This window comes from Poecilia formosa, unplaced genomic scaffold (assembly GCF_000485575.1).
Source record: "Poecilia formosa unplaced genomic scaffold, Poecilia_formosa-5.1.2 Scaffold170, whole genome shotgun sequence".
In the NCBI taxonomy this organism is placed as follows: Eukaryota; Metazoa; Chordata; class Actinopteri; order Cyprinodontiformes; family Poeciliidae; genus Poecilia; species Poecilia formosa.
The window spans coordinates 1,141,756-1,156,138 of record NW_006800109.1 but is presented as its reverse complement, the minus strand read 5'-3'; the positions used below and the strand labels follow the sequence as shown (position 1 = coordinate 1,156,138).

Here is a 14,383-nt window from a genome sequence, read left to right as displayed (position 1 = left end):
TTGTCTTTTCATTGCTGCTGGTTTGGAACTAATCCTTCCAATTTCCTTCTAAGACAGGACAAGATGTGGCTGCCTCATTTATTTATTTATTTATTTGACTTCACATATTCCTCTATTTACTTTGCTTCTGTGTGTGTGTTTTTTTCTCTTTCAGCGCTTGCTTGCAAATGAGGGTCTGCTCGGAGCAGATAAGGCACACCCAGCCAAGGACTGAGGGCACCGAATCAACCGGGAGTAAAAAAAAGGAAGAGGAAAAGCCCCTAAAGGAAACAACAAGACATCCAGCTCCCACGCCATACATGAGGTGCGTCGAGCTGCATACGATGCAAATACGTTTGTTTAGGTCCAGCAGGACATGGAGGGAAAGGTTCTGCTCAGGCTGGACGACGTGGCTTAGAAATAAAATTATTTTTTAAATACCAAATTTGATTTCTGATTCTGGAGTTGACCTGAATTCAAAGTTGTAAAATACAAAACAAGATGGTGGTTCTAACATCGCTATGGAAACTTAATGACATTGGTGTAAAAAAACCTACATTTTCCAAAAAGGATTGATTAATTGATGAAGACCTCGGTTACTGGATTTTAACGTCATCACAGCCATTGAGTCAGAAAAATTATGCAAAGAATCAGAGAAGGGGACACAGAGTTTTCTACTAAATGTGTAAATGTGAACACAACGACCACTAAACAAGGTTCAAGGTTATCACATTTCTTAAAAGCTAGAAAATAGGTTGGCTATGCTAGCTTGACTTTGACAACTTTAACATGTAGATGTGCTGCAGAATTCGGAGTTTCGGTTCTGTTTGCGAAACACCAAGTCTTCTTCCATCAGATGGTCTGGTGTTGCTCCAGAAACACTTTAAGACCAACTAGTCTCCAGCTCAGCAGGTCAGACGGCCGGTCCAATGTGACAGACCCGGATCAACGTGACAGACCCGAACCAACGTGACGGACCCGGACCAACGTGACGGACCCGGTCCAACGTGACGGACCCGGACCAACGTGACGGACCCGGTCCAACGTGACGGACCCGGACCAACGTGACAGACCCGTAAGAGCCTCAGTGCAGCGCCTCGGGGTTCAGACCTCCCTCACCATCCTCAGCTCTGTTCAGTTACTTATGGGGCTTTGGTAATACAGCCTGTGAGCACTGTTGGCTTTTCAGATAATAAATGTTTCATATTTTACCAGGCTTTCACACGTCTTCCACAATCCTGGTGACCTAGCTCCAGATAAGTCCGATAAGGTATTGCTGAGACAATACAGACAAACGCCTATTGATCCAATGGGCATGACCGCTTATTCAAACGGAAACAAACAAACAAAGCACAACAAACAACCTGGGCGCGAATTACATTAAATCTCAGGGAAAGGTATGGGCAACAGAAACAGGAATTAAATCACTGAAAGAGAGGAAAAAGGCTGCTGTCCAATTCTGCTCCCGCCGAGAGCGGCTGCTCATAATTCGAGCCGCGCTCGGCGAGGCCTGATAAATCTTACATTATCGATATGATCTTCAGGCTCTCGGCAGGGCGTACGTTATCACAAGTGACATGCTCAATCCTTTCCAGATTAGATTCCCAAACCGGGCCAGATCCCGGCTGACAACGGCTTTCAGGGGCCGAAATGAATCAGCACGGCCTCTCCGAACCGAGCTCACCTGAACCAGAGTGACATCACTCAGAAGCCACTGGTCCGTCTCCCTCCACAGACCTGAGGCCATTCATAAATACCGCAGTGATATACCCACTCTCAGAGTCACGACATATATCACCGCTCTTCTCATCCGGTCCAACAAGGTTAGCCTTTTTCCCCGTGCATGTTCTTTAGCTCCGAGCTAAAAAAAAGAATACGGCGGCACGCCTAATGGATAAGATGAAATGAGAGGAAGAAAACCTCAGGAAACCCTAAATAACCTTCAGAGCATAGTAAAACGCTGATGAAGCAGCCACCATTCATCACCGCTACGTTTGGCCTGTAGATATGTTCCTTATTGTTAGGAAAACACTAATTACGTGAAGCTAAAGTCCAACCTCTGCTAGTCCTTCACTTCAACCAATTCTGCTTCAGTCAGTAAAGTTCTCGTTACCAAAGATAGCTTGTCGAATTGTATAGATGTTCTCATCATTCCCACCCGCTGCTGATGAAGAGAAATGCGTCTTCAACCAGTCACTACAACGGCTTCCTATGCAGAACAGACACAGGCTTCTATGTGTTGTTTAAAAGTCAGTCAGCAATGAGGCTGAGCGTGGAAAACTTCATGAAGCAAAGCACTTTGAACTGCCTTGTTGCTGAAATCTGCTGTACAAATAAACGTGACTGAATCACCGATTCATTTTATCGTAGGTTATGCCTCAATAGATACAGAATCCAACAAAAAATATCATGTTCTACCACTTTGAAATAAATATTCAATACAGTAGAAAAATGGAACTTAATATTTGGTTCAGAACCTGTCAGCTGTCAGTTTGGACCAGGTTTGCACTGCACCAGGCGTTTTGGTCCAATCTTCTCCAGATCGCTCTGGTTTTGGGCTTGTTGCCAGGCAACAAAGGCGTTTTGGTCCCTCCAAGGATTTTCCACTGAGTTCATTCGTGTCTACAAGTTTTTGTCTTCTTAAAGCCTTAAGAGATGTTCCTGCTGCGCGTTAAGAGAGATCTGGTCAGAAGAACATCGGGACCTCGCCGATATCCAACATGTTGGATTGTCTTGGACTGTAATCTCCTTTAGCCAATCAGAAAGCAAGAGCCAAAGAGACGACCAACATTTCACAAGTGAAGCCTTACAGCTTTACTTTCGCTAAAATGCTCCGACAGGTAGAGGTGTAACTACTACAGGTGATGAGTGAAGGAGAGAACCAGAGTTCTTAGTGGTTGGTTGGTGATCTAATGCTTATTTCATGCAATAAAATATTAATTATTTGAAAATCATATAATGAGATTATTACAACAAGAACAGTTTGAGTTGTGATAGCTGCACTCTAAACTAACAGACATCTATTAGTGCAAGATAATGACATAAGATTCAAGTCTTATGTTGTGAAAATAAAACCGTTATTTAAAATCAGCCTGAGATTTTGCTTTGATGAGATTATTAAAATATCACAACGTTAGAGAACGTAATCAGTAATTTTGTTGTCAAGATCCTGACAAAAAAACTTGAGATTTTACCAAGACTAGAAAATGTGTAGCTTTTATTTCTCAGAGCATGCAGATACTAAAACAGAAGAAAACATTTCTGTGATTCTTATGATCCAGAGCTGGACCAGAACCATGTCCGTAATTAAAGGTCTCTGAGTGGTTGGTGCAGTGTTTGCTGCCTGGGAGGGAGTCTCACCTGTCACTGTAAGCAGCGGTGGTGGTGGGTTGGGCAAATCTGTATGCTGCATAGCCGCCCTGTTAAAATACCAAAGTATTAATTAGTGATTAAGCAAACCTGCTCAGAGAAAGGTTAGAACTCAGATACACAAGCAAACAACAATCCAGGCTGGGAGCTTTAAATGTCACTGCACAGTGTTCTGGTCCTGAGCCCACACCTTGGAGCTGCAGCTCCCCTCTGAGGCACCGGAGGGCGCTGTTTGATGTATGGTGCATGCAGCAGGAGGTGGCATTAGGGGAGTGAATGATGATCTGAGGAAGCAGCACATTTGGGGAGCAACTTATTGTGACACCAGAAGTCCAGTGGAGGAGCAGCAACAGGAGCCGACTCCCCAAATCCATCCCGTTTTCAGAGGAGGATGTTTATCCGCAGCCGCTTCTTCTTCTGCTCACAAATGAAGCAAGACGACGGCGTTTGGAGCGTCGGGGAGTCAGGACTGCTGTATTCATTTGCCAGAGTGGGGAAGGAATTAAAGAGCTCATTGTGAAGTGCTGCTATTACTCTCTCTGAAAAATGAAGCTGTTCTCCCACTGTTTTTCTATTAGCGCCACCAGAGTGTGTGCCTGTCTGTGTCCATACGCCGGATAGGTGGCTCTTAATAATGCATGTTTCCATTCATTTTTAAACTGGGGGAGGGGGTCGTCCGATTGAGCGTCCTCGTCCCGATCCAACTGGATCCAGTCGTTGTTTTCCAAGGGGACAGGAAGTCACAGCAGATGACTTCCTGTGGGACAGGCCTGCCTTGGGACCGCGCTGATTACGGCAACAGCCCCAACAAACAGGGGCCAATAAATCACCACATTGTCAAATCCTGCACACAGCAGAGCTGCACATTTGTTATTTTGTCAAGGAGGGTGTGTGTTAGCGCAATCATGTACGTGTGCAGTGGTGTGTTTCTGCATGGAGAAGCATGCATATGTATTAGCGCATGCAGTCCTGCTGCATGCATGGGCTGTTTCTGACAGCGCTGACTGATTGTTTGGGCCACAGCCGGTCCTGATGCTCAAATCTGATGGTTTTCTGCTGAAATACAATTTGTTTTGCGTGGTCGTTCATGCTACTAATTAAATGCGACCGCAGCGGTTTGCGTCCCCAAAGCGACCCGTGTGTGCAGAAGAACGGAGACGTCACTCAGAAGCAGGGGTGGCGAAATGGACTTAGCTTCATCACAATATTGAGACAACAATAAACCTGATGATTAGTAGCTTCTTTAGGACACCGTTCACATGAAAGGCTGCATCTAATCATATTTTCACACTTATTGACACCCCTATTGAACAAACTAGAGAAAATTGTAAAAATATGGACACATTAAGTTTTTTAAACATCACTGTTACTCTGACAACAATAAATCTCAATTCTTATTATGGTTATCGATATAATAAAAACAACCCAAACACAACACTGGATCGTTTCCAGATCAAATCTGCATTTTAGTGTTGTTTTAAACATGCCAACCGATAGGGGGCAGTGTGGCGCTAAGCTAGAACCTATCAGCCAATCAGATTGCTTCAAAATGAACATGACTTCCTGTTAGGAATTAAACATGGCACCAGGAAGTTCGTCTGTAGGTTGAACAGAAATGCAGAAAAAAAAATTGATTCTGTAGAGAATCACAGTTCACCATCCTGCAATCGATTCAAAATGCTCAAAAATTTTGTATCAAACTATTTTAAATAAATGGTTTGATTCTTTTATTTAATAGTATTTAATGGCTTCTTCTTCATTTTCATTTAAGAAGAGGCCACGCAGCGAGGCTAGCTGGTAATTTAAGTTACAGAATTTTACGCACAAACCTATTTTTGTTTAAATATAAACTGATGGAATTAGATATAATGTGGAACTTTACAACATTGTTTTAAATAAATATTCTTTGCTTACGTTGTCTTTTTCTTGTGATATAAAAATTGGTTTCTGAATCGAATCGTGACTCTAAAAACTGGAATTAAGTCGAAAGGCAATGAAAGATTTGCATCTCTAAGGCTGAACTACTTTCCCATAGTTTTCCCAGATATCCGACTGTGATTGGCCACTGCCCTTCCTGTAGGTCACTGGAGCAGAGCGGCCATGACTTAGCAGGCGCTAGCTGAGCCTCTCTCGGTCCGCAGCGCCGCTCTCTCCTGTGGCGGTGGGTGTCTGCGCAATAAAAGCTGTTGAAATACAGTCCTATCAGGCGGGCCGGTGTGTAAGCCATATATCACTTGGGTTTAGCGTTTCATTCCAGACGCCGCCGCCATGCGTCGGCCGGGGTGAAAGTGAGAAGCAGCTGTCACCGCCGCCGTGCCCACTGTCATCTCGCTGTCTCAGCAGTGGGAAAATCAAAGGGACGAACTGGCTTCTCCACTCCTAAACAAGCCTCTGATATTACTGCCAAAACTTTGACTGTGTCCAAAACAACACTCACTCGCTCAGTAAGCACTCCACNACACACACACACACACACACACACACACACACACACACACACACACACACACACACATCCAGGTTTGGACTGGTGTCAGAGTGGGGCAGTGCGGTAATTTCGGCATCATCTCCACAGCTTGTGTGAAGGGCGATGTGCAGAGGGACGGCAAATCGCTTTATCTGCTGCTGCTCTTATCTCCCTGGCGGTGACGGCTGTTTGGGGGCAACTGGCTCCACTCCGGCCCGGGCAGACCCCCCTGGGGCGGGCAGGGATATCCCGGCTAGCCCTCAGAGCCAGCGCCGCACCGGAGGAAGAATCTAAATGACCCAACTTGACACGGGACACTGAGTCAGGGTCCGCCTCTTTGCCAAAGTCTGAGATCACAGGAAGGGAGCGAGGAGGGAGGAGCTGAGGGGGTTTTAAATTTTGTTGTCGGGTTTCTTGGCACGGCGGAGCGAGGCCTAATCGACGCGGGCTTGGCAGCGGCGCTGCTGAGCAGATCACGTTTTTGTCTCCAGGGCTGAGCCTCGTGTCTGCTTCAGCCAGGAGGAAAAGCCGACTGTACTTACATAGATCTCTGCGCCGTAGAAGCCATCTTGGTACACCACCCTGCGAAGTTGGAGGACAGGAAAGAGGAGTTAGTCTGCATGCCAGGGAGGTCAGGTTCCTGGCAGCCGCAGCGCGCCGTTCCACAAATAATGAATGACACGTTAAACTGAAAGGTGCAACCATCTCAAATCCCTGTCCAATTTTCTGCTCTGCTAAAGTTGTTTGTCTTTCCAGTCGCTGCAGTTGTTGGAGAGAGGAGGGGAGGACAATAGGAAGCGGAGAAGGCAGCTCTGTCACATGACTCTGCTGTATAAATCAAGCAGCTGCCAGCGGCAGCAAAGGGCCTGAGAGTGGGAGGGAGGGGCCGTGGGATTTCTGGTCTGATCCTGATCTAATCACAGATAGGCGGCCGCGCCGGGCCCCTCGCGTCGGGCCGGCCGGCCGCCATCACACCTCTCCCACGGCCACACACACCTCGGCTGATAAGAGGCAGCAGATCAGCGCCGGTCCTCTGAGATCGGCCCGCTAATCTCAGCTCTCACCCTGCAGGTTCTCAGGTTTACTCACATCTCCTCTATGCTTTTAATCTCAAAAACCTATAAAGTCACTCAAAACTAATTTATTTATTTCACCATTTGATTTGAAAAGCTGAAACCAGTATAAATGTATTACTGTGTGCTTTATTTCTGGTTATTTTAATGATTCTGGCCTACAGAAAATGACAGCAGACCAATAAAAAGGGAATCTTGTTGGGGCTCCTTTTGCATGAATCAGAGATGAGGAGCTTTAATCTTCAGGTTTTATCTGAGTCCATTGGAAGAACTCACATACTCATAAAAGTTCAACTGGAAAAGAACCGGCATACTTCTTATATCATCTTTTTCTAGCTTCACGTCGTGTTATGCTGTTATTCCCTCATCAGAAACATTCCTGGATTGTTTCCTTGATGTTTTCATCCGTGTTTGAGGAATCCTTGATTTCCACTCAGCTCTTGCAGACCAGTGGCAGCCGCAGGTAGCAAACACCTGGTGGAACCGTGAATCTCCAGACTAACTTCTCAGTGAGGAGCATTGCTCTGTCAGCCCAATTTCAAATAATAAAAAATACATTTTTAAAGTGGTGGTATTATGTGTTTTCCACAGACAGTGCCATTTTGTAGCATAATTAAGTAACTATGTTACCTCCAGTTATAAAAATGCTATATACACCAAATGTGACTTGAAAGAAATTTTATTTTGGGATTTAATGCCTTGAAATTGGGCCTCTGTCTCTTTAAGAAGCTCCTGCTCTTTCTGAAGCTCCGCCTCCAGGAAGTCATCCCAACATGGCTCCTCTGTTAACCCTTTAATGTTTTCACCAGCGTTGTTCTGAGCAGCAGCTCCTACACTGACCTCAGCAGCTCCACCAGCTGGTTGCTAATTGCTGCTGGCTAGTCTGAAGGAGCTGAGTGGGGGAGGAGCTGCGTCTTCAAGGCGGGGCCAGGTCCATCCAGGCGTTTTAACAGCTGAATGGTTGCCATGGAGATTACAGGATTTCTCAAACATGCATGAAAGAATCAAAGCAGCACTTCATGTATGGAGTGTATTATGAATAATACATAATACTACTCCTTTAAAATGCATTGCTCTGTGTTTAATGGACCTATATTGTCACATTTTAACATGTTGAATTTGATTACTTGAGGTGAATTGAGGTTACTGTGTGGAGTGCTGGTGGATGTGTTCAGAGGTTTAGAGAGTAGAGACTCACGCTCCGTAAGCAGGGATGGGTGGCGGAGGCGGAGCTGTGCGGAACGTGTTGTACACGGCTCGTCCCCGTCCCCGCAAGTGGGCACCCCTGTAGGCCACCGTAGCGCCTGTGGCAGGGTAGGGAAACCCTGTTACTGCGGAGAGAAAACGACTTTCAGAGAAAAGCCTCCACTTGGCATTGCTTACCTTATGACAGAATACATTAGAGAGGGACGTGTGGCTCTGCTCTCTCTATGACAGAATGCATTATGTGGAAGACAAGGAAACAATAGATTTAATCTTTTCTAGGTGCGCCTCATCGAGCATCTCCCCTTCCCCAGCTCGCTGCTTTGTGTCGCACTCAGCAAGGATCCACATTTGCCGTTCTTCGCCAGCCTTGGCGTCCGGGCGGCTAATGGATGCCGCACCACTAGTTTCGCTCCACAGCTTTCGCACAGTTTGGACCCGAAGGGTTTAAATTGAAGAGGAGCAATTCCAGGACAACCTGACTGGATGATCCGACAATCAGCTGATCTCTCGGGGTGAAAAGCGAAGGCAGATGTGAGAAAATGGCCAAGGCAAGATTAGAGGACAGCTAATGGGAACTTCAGGTCTCCGTTTAACCTTCAATCAGTCCGGAGGCTGTCTGATTACAGCCTGCAGAGGTGCATACAAACACTCTGATCTACAGACATGATTAACTTGGGCTCCACTCTTCCTGCAATTGTAATTCCCTCACACTCCTCCTGCACCGAGTCCATCAAAAAACAGTCAGCACCATTATCCTTCATCCTCTGGAAACACCCCATCGTCATCCTCGCCTCAACTTATTCAAGCTGTATCTAAAATTAAAAAGTCTTAAAAAGTAAGTTATCCTTAAATACACTAATTTAAGACTATTTACTCTCATATGTAGTTTATTTTTCTTGAAGGACTTTTTGTTTAGCCAAACGTTTGAGTCGCACACAGACTCTTCCACTCAGTTCTGGGGGTTCGGGCAGTTGAGGCTAATACTACCTTAAAAATGATTGATTCTTCCTCACAATGCACATCTGAATGGGTTGTTCCAGTCACAGATATGAATATCAGAGAGTTATAACTAGGCTAACATAAAAACTGATGTAAGGGGAGGGGTGTAAAAAATAAGCTCCTTGGAATGTGTAATTATGCTTTACTGTTCTTTGCTTACTTTTTGTTTTAAATTTATCTTGTTTGTATAAAACTTTCTTTTATTACACTACATTCGGTAAAGTCGTACCTGGATAACTAGCTTTGTTGCATCTGTAACTGTTCGCTGTTTGCTGGATGTTTGTCTTCGCCATTGGCTCAGTTCTGTTGCTAATCCATACGGACTTTGATTCATTCTGTGCAAAAATAGGAAACTGCTACATAACATATGCAGTTTTATTTAGTACTTTTCTGTCATGATACAGTTCTTAAATTTAACTCATATTGGTTGTGGCTGCACAATCTCTGCTGGAAGCACAGCTAATTTTCATGTGAGCTAAAAGAGATTCTTCCAGACGGTGGTTTTATTTCTTTTTTCTTTTTGTAAAGACAAAAACTATTTAACTGCATTTCCCTGGACTGATCTATGTGTCAGCGTACAACAATCAAACGTGAGGAAAGATTGAGTAATAAATTATTGTTTCCCATGAACACATGGGTTACAGTCCGATAACATCTTCAATCTCATAAAAGATGTGATTATTATATTACTTTTATAATAAGGATCCACTAGAGGGCGCATTGACGGTGTAAATAGCTATCAGTCAAGTGAGTCCAATATACAATTTTCTCCTGAATTATCTTTGAGCTAAATTATGACAGTTATTCATTAAGAGAATAAAAAGTAGCATTTTAGTTAACATAAATAAATCTGGACATATTAGCCAAAAGGTTTTAAAAAACTCAAATTGGAGTTGCTGAAGCCTGCAGAAACCCAATTTTTCTTCTTTCCTCGTTTCCATGACGACTTTTGAGTGAATTCATGGCAGAGCGGCTCCGATCGGAGGGTACGAACTCGTTGGCCGGTTAATAGCATGGATCCAATCAGAAGGAAGCGTCGGCGCGCGCTCAGTGTTTGTGGCGTTAACCCCGCAGCTGGTTACAACCACTGGGCACCGTAATGAACAACGCTGCAGTCCGGCCCCGCTGCTTCAATAAAGCTGACAAGGAGACAGATTAGTGGTGCTTTTAAAAACACGCAGAGCCAGGTTTAATGTCTTCCACCATTAACATCATGCTCCATTAGTGGGTCCAGGCACACATTCAAAGTTTGCATCTCATTTGGCCAGGTGACGCCCAGCGTTGCACCCACCCACTAACATGCAGGCCACTTTGTTTACTGCTGCTGCACCAACCGGTGCCCCTTTTCCCCCAAAAGTGATTTATAGTGCTGACCTTGACATTTAAATTAGTCTTTTTTTTGGGAGCAGTGGACGTCAGAAAATGCAGTCGCTAAAGGGCACATACACCCTCGTTCTAAGGTGTTTCCTCCAAAGAAAAATAAATTATGCGTCTTCCTTTCTTTTTTGAAAATTTGTATGCAATCTGCATGCGGTGATGTATGTGAATGTAAACTCATAATGAGTTGGCGATAGGCTACACTGCTTCAATAATAACCCATAAATCAAAGACACTGTCACACCTTGGTAGGCGCGTGAAAAGCAACAACAGGCGCGGCGAGCAGGAGCACACGCCGGCTCCAGCCACCAAAGTCAAACACCTTTTCCAGGAGGGGCGCCGGGGAAAATATGAGTTATGTGCTGGAGGGCGGCGGGGTCACGCTGCACCTCATATGTCATCCGTGTCAACCTGAGAGGAGCTCAATACCTGCAGAGCCAGTCGGACCCGGGGTAATCCCGCTCTGTGCCAATGATGGGGTCATAACCGGCTCCCATAAAGAAAGATCTGATTTTCCACAAGGTTGAGCTCTCTAATACTTCCTGCTCAGATACACCAGCGTTTAATCCACGCACCGGGGACCAAAAACAGCTTAATCTAATCAAGAGTCTGGAGCTTAATTATCCCCCTAAAGTACACTCCAACAATGAGAGGATCTGTCTACATATATTAAGACGGCAATTAGCCTTTCTTTTCTGTCATTTACACAGCTGCTGGATTTCCACCAGTCCTCAAGAAAACTCCACCTTAGTAAGTGAAGATATGAATTGGTGAGTGAAAAGCCACTCATCTGCTGTCTCTGTTGGAATTAGCTGCAGAGGAGAGCGTGTGAGTGGTAGCCTGAGGGGGCGGCCATACGACGGCGCCTCTAAGTGACAGCTGTCTGCGGCGCCCAAAGCCTCCAGCGCCAGTAATGAAGAAAAGTTTGCCAATTACATGGCAACAAGCTAAACAGTGCAACGCGCACATCCGCCTCCGAGGATTTCTCTTAGCCGTTTTAATCGTTCCTTTTCCGTTTTAACTCGACTCCAACACCTGAATCTGGTTTGTTCTGATGAACAGTAAAATCAAAACTGATATGAAACCGTGTAACGCTCGTCTAATTAATCATTTCCATTAACAGAGAAGCCGCTCACGCTGCTGCCACTTCCAGCACCACACCCATGTGTTCCTGCATGGCCGTTTGAGTCCATTCTGCATAAATTATGTAGTTTAAAATCACATTAGTGCACATTAAAACAGGAGAAAGGTAAGCACAGCTATTGTTTGCCTACCAGCTACTGCACACCATCATTTGTGCCAGCGCTAACTTTTATTGCCAGCTCTCTTCGTTTAATTGGGAGCCCTCAGTTGGAGGAGGAAGTGGAGCCAGGGGCCGATGCCGCAGACCCCGCCAGCCGCCCTCCCCAACCGGGAGGAGGAGCCAATCTACCCTGGAAGAGGTTAAGAGCGGGGAGCCGGCGTGAGGCTCTCATCCGTCATTCTCCTGAATGGGTTTTGAGGACAATAAACCTGTAGCGCCAGGACGAATGGAGACGAAGTGTGCTGTCACCGAGCCAGGATTTATGGCTCCCAATTTCACTGATCTCCTGCACAGAAATGAGGACTGATAAACAGTGATTAATCGCCTTTATATCCCATTTTACTCCCACCGAAACTATATTAACTATAACTGAGACGATTTTGGGAAAATTCTGCAACATGATTGGGTTTTTTTGTTGTTTTTGGGGTTTTTTTCCTGAAAGAGGAAACACTGTAAGATCTCAAGTCTTGTTTTTTTTAACAAAAAGGAAGCAGTTTTTCACACATTTTGTTTCAAAAATGTATCTCTTATTTATGTTTCCCATCTTCCCAGCTGGCAAGCATATGTTGTCGTTTAGGCTTGGCAAACTCCAGCGCCATGTCAAGACGACTTGAAAAATTAGCAGCCAATAAATCACGCAGCCCCTCCTGCTTCCCCTGCCTGGAGTGGTGGACCACACTCCCTCTGATTTATGAGATGATTTGGGAAGTGTGTGTGTGTGTGTGTGTGAGGAAAATAGAGGAAGCGTGCATGGAAGAGGAGACATGTATTAGTGTCTGTGTTCTACATAGGTTATCTATTTCTGTATGCTGCGATGCTTTGGTCTGAGAGTCTGAAAGCGGGGCAGGTGGTGGAGCTGCATGTAGGCCGGGAACGTGAACGTTCGCTTATATGACGCTCACATTTCGGTTTGGGAAAATTCTCCCCGATCGCGTCCAGATGAATGAGCGTGAGGCCGTAAAAGGAGCGTGTGTGTGTGTGTGTGTGTGTGCAAATAATTATCAGAGGAAGATGTCGAAACGAAAGGAGTGCGGTGGGGGGGAGGTGAGTGGGAGGCAGGGTGAGGGGTTGGAGCTGAAATAAAAATGATAGATGACTGCTTTCTGTCATGGACAGTTATTTAGAGGTTCGCCGTAAAGCTGTCCGGGGAATGAACAGATTTTAGTCTAATGAGCAGAAAGGAAAGCCGTTAAAGTGGCGCGATGTGCTCAGCACTTCTTCCAAATGAAATAGTACCATTTCCCCCTCATTAAAATGCAAAGGGTTCATATAACATACAGCAATAAAGCTGGCATGTCGAGGCAGGGAGAGATAGGGAAAACCCCACTGAGCTCATCTCGCTCCTCCATTACTGAGACCAGAAGGAATAGCGGCCTTCGACAGGGTGGGTGCCAACAATATCTCTCACTCAATCTCCCTTATTCGGTTAGCTCTGTAAAAGTCAATCTGGCGCACTTGGCAAATCCATCCACAGCAGCAGCCTCCACAATCTGATAACAGTTGCAGGGGCGCTTGCTCTTGAAATCATTTTTTTTCTCTTCTTTTCCTGCAGCTTTACAGTTGCACACTGCGCAAACAATGGCTCAGGCTCCCTCAGCCACTCGGAGCGGCTCGGATCATCCACTGCTTATCGGCGCCGCGCTCAGATTCACTTTGATTCACGGGGAATTTCATGTTCAGTCGCTTCAGGATGAACCCGATTGTAGGAATTCAGGGGGTCAGATCGGGATTGGCTGCGGCTGATAGCGGCGGAAAGGCACTGGGGGAAATAAGCAAACAGTCTTACCGGCATACAGTTCAGGACCGTACACGGCTCCTACGACCGGGTTCAGCTTCCAGCCTGCAGACACAACAACACAGCTTAGAAATTACATTGAAAACGGGTTATTTCTTCTTCTTTTAGCTGACGTTACGGCACAGCTTTCACCGCAGCCAGCGCTGCGTTTGCTCACCTACAGTTACTTCAGTAACTGTTTTTTTAATAGAAAATTTACTTTTCACTTTTACTTGAGTAATTTTATTTTGAAGTATCTCTAGTCTTGAGTAAAATTTCTGCTGAATGAAAAACAAAAATTCACCCGACAGACACCTTCAGCTTTTGTTAAAGTTTTGAGTTTTTTATTGACTTTAAACATTTTCTTTTGCCAGATTTTGATATTTTACCATAATTTTCTACCTGAACTACCAGCTTTATACTTGGATCCATCTGATGATGTAATCTTTAAATAACTGATCATTTGATCAGTTACTCAGTACTTGAGTAAACGTTTCACCAAATACGTTTTTACTTGAATAGAAATATATTGAAATACTGCTACTGTTACCTGAGTGCAGTTTTTGGATGCTTTGCCTACAAACACAAACATTCCCATCTGAAACATTTTTCTTCAGGATGATTCTGACGTAGAGATTTGAGATGTAAGTCATTTATCGGCACACACTGCAAAAATGCAAAACCTTACCACGTGTTTTTGATTTAAATATCTTAGTGCAAATAAGACAAAACTAACTTAAAAGTAACTTTTCAGCAAATCAGTAATTCCTTCATATTGATGAAAAAGTGCTTGTTCCACTGGCAGATTATTTTACATTTTTCTGAAGTTATGAGTG

General features: G+C 44.9%; 1 protein-coding gene and 1 long non-coding RNA gene across 14 annotated transcripts in view; one reads left to right on the top strand and one right to left on the bottom strand.

Moving 5' to 3' along the window:
• Positions 1 to 14,383, bottom strand: part of rbfox3a (RNA binding fox-1 homolog 3a) — a 546,624-nt gene that overhangs the window by 5,654 nt on the left and 526,587 nt on the right. For all 7 annotated transcript variants that reach the window (XM_016677950.1, XM_016677951.1, XM_016677956.1 and 4 more), the window contains 4 exons: positions 13,560 to 13,613; positions 8,087 to 8,219; positions 6,358 to 6,397; positions 3,340 to 3,398 (listed from right to left, as the gene is read on the bottom strand). In XM_016677950.1, coding sequence (XP_016533436.1) covers positions 3,340 to 3,398; positions 6,358 to 6,397; positions 8,087 to 8,219; positions 13,560 to 13,613 — 286 coding nt within the window. The remainder of the gene's footprint in view (positions 1 to 3,339; positions 3,399 to 6,357; positions 6,398 to 8,086; positions 8,220 to 13,559; positions 13,614 to 14,383) is intronic.
• LOC103146903 (uncharacterized) overlaps positions 1 to 14,383 on the top strand; it is a 140,287-nt gene that overhangs the window by 91,502 nt on the left and 34,402 nt on the right. For 3 of the 7 annotated variants that reach the window (XR_001663773.1, XR_001663772.1, XR_001663775.1), the window contains exon 4: positions 155 to 304. This is a non-coding gene — a long non-coding RNA (uncharacterized LOC103146903). Of the gene's footprint in view, positions 1 to 154; positions 305 to 835; positions 1,197 to 1,574; positions 2,288 to 6,306; positions 6,322 to 8,373; positions 8,391 to 14,383 lie in introns of those variants that run through there. The other 4 variants (XR_001663778.1, XR_001663777.1, XR_001663774.1 and 1 more) reach the window with 4 other exon arrangements.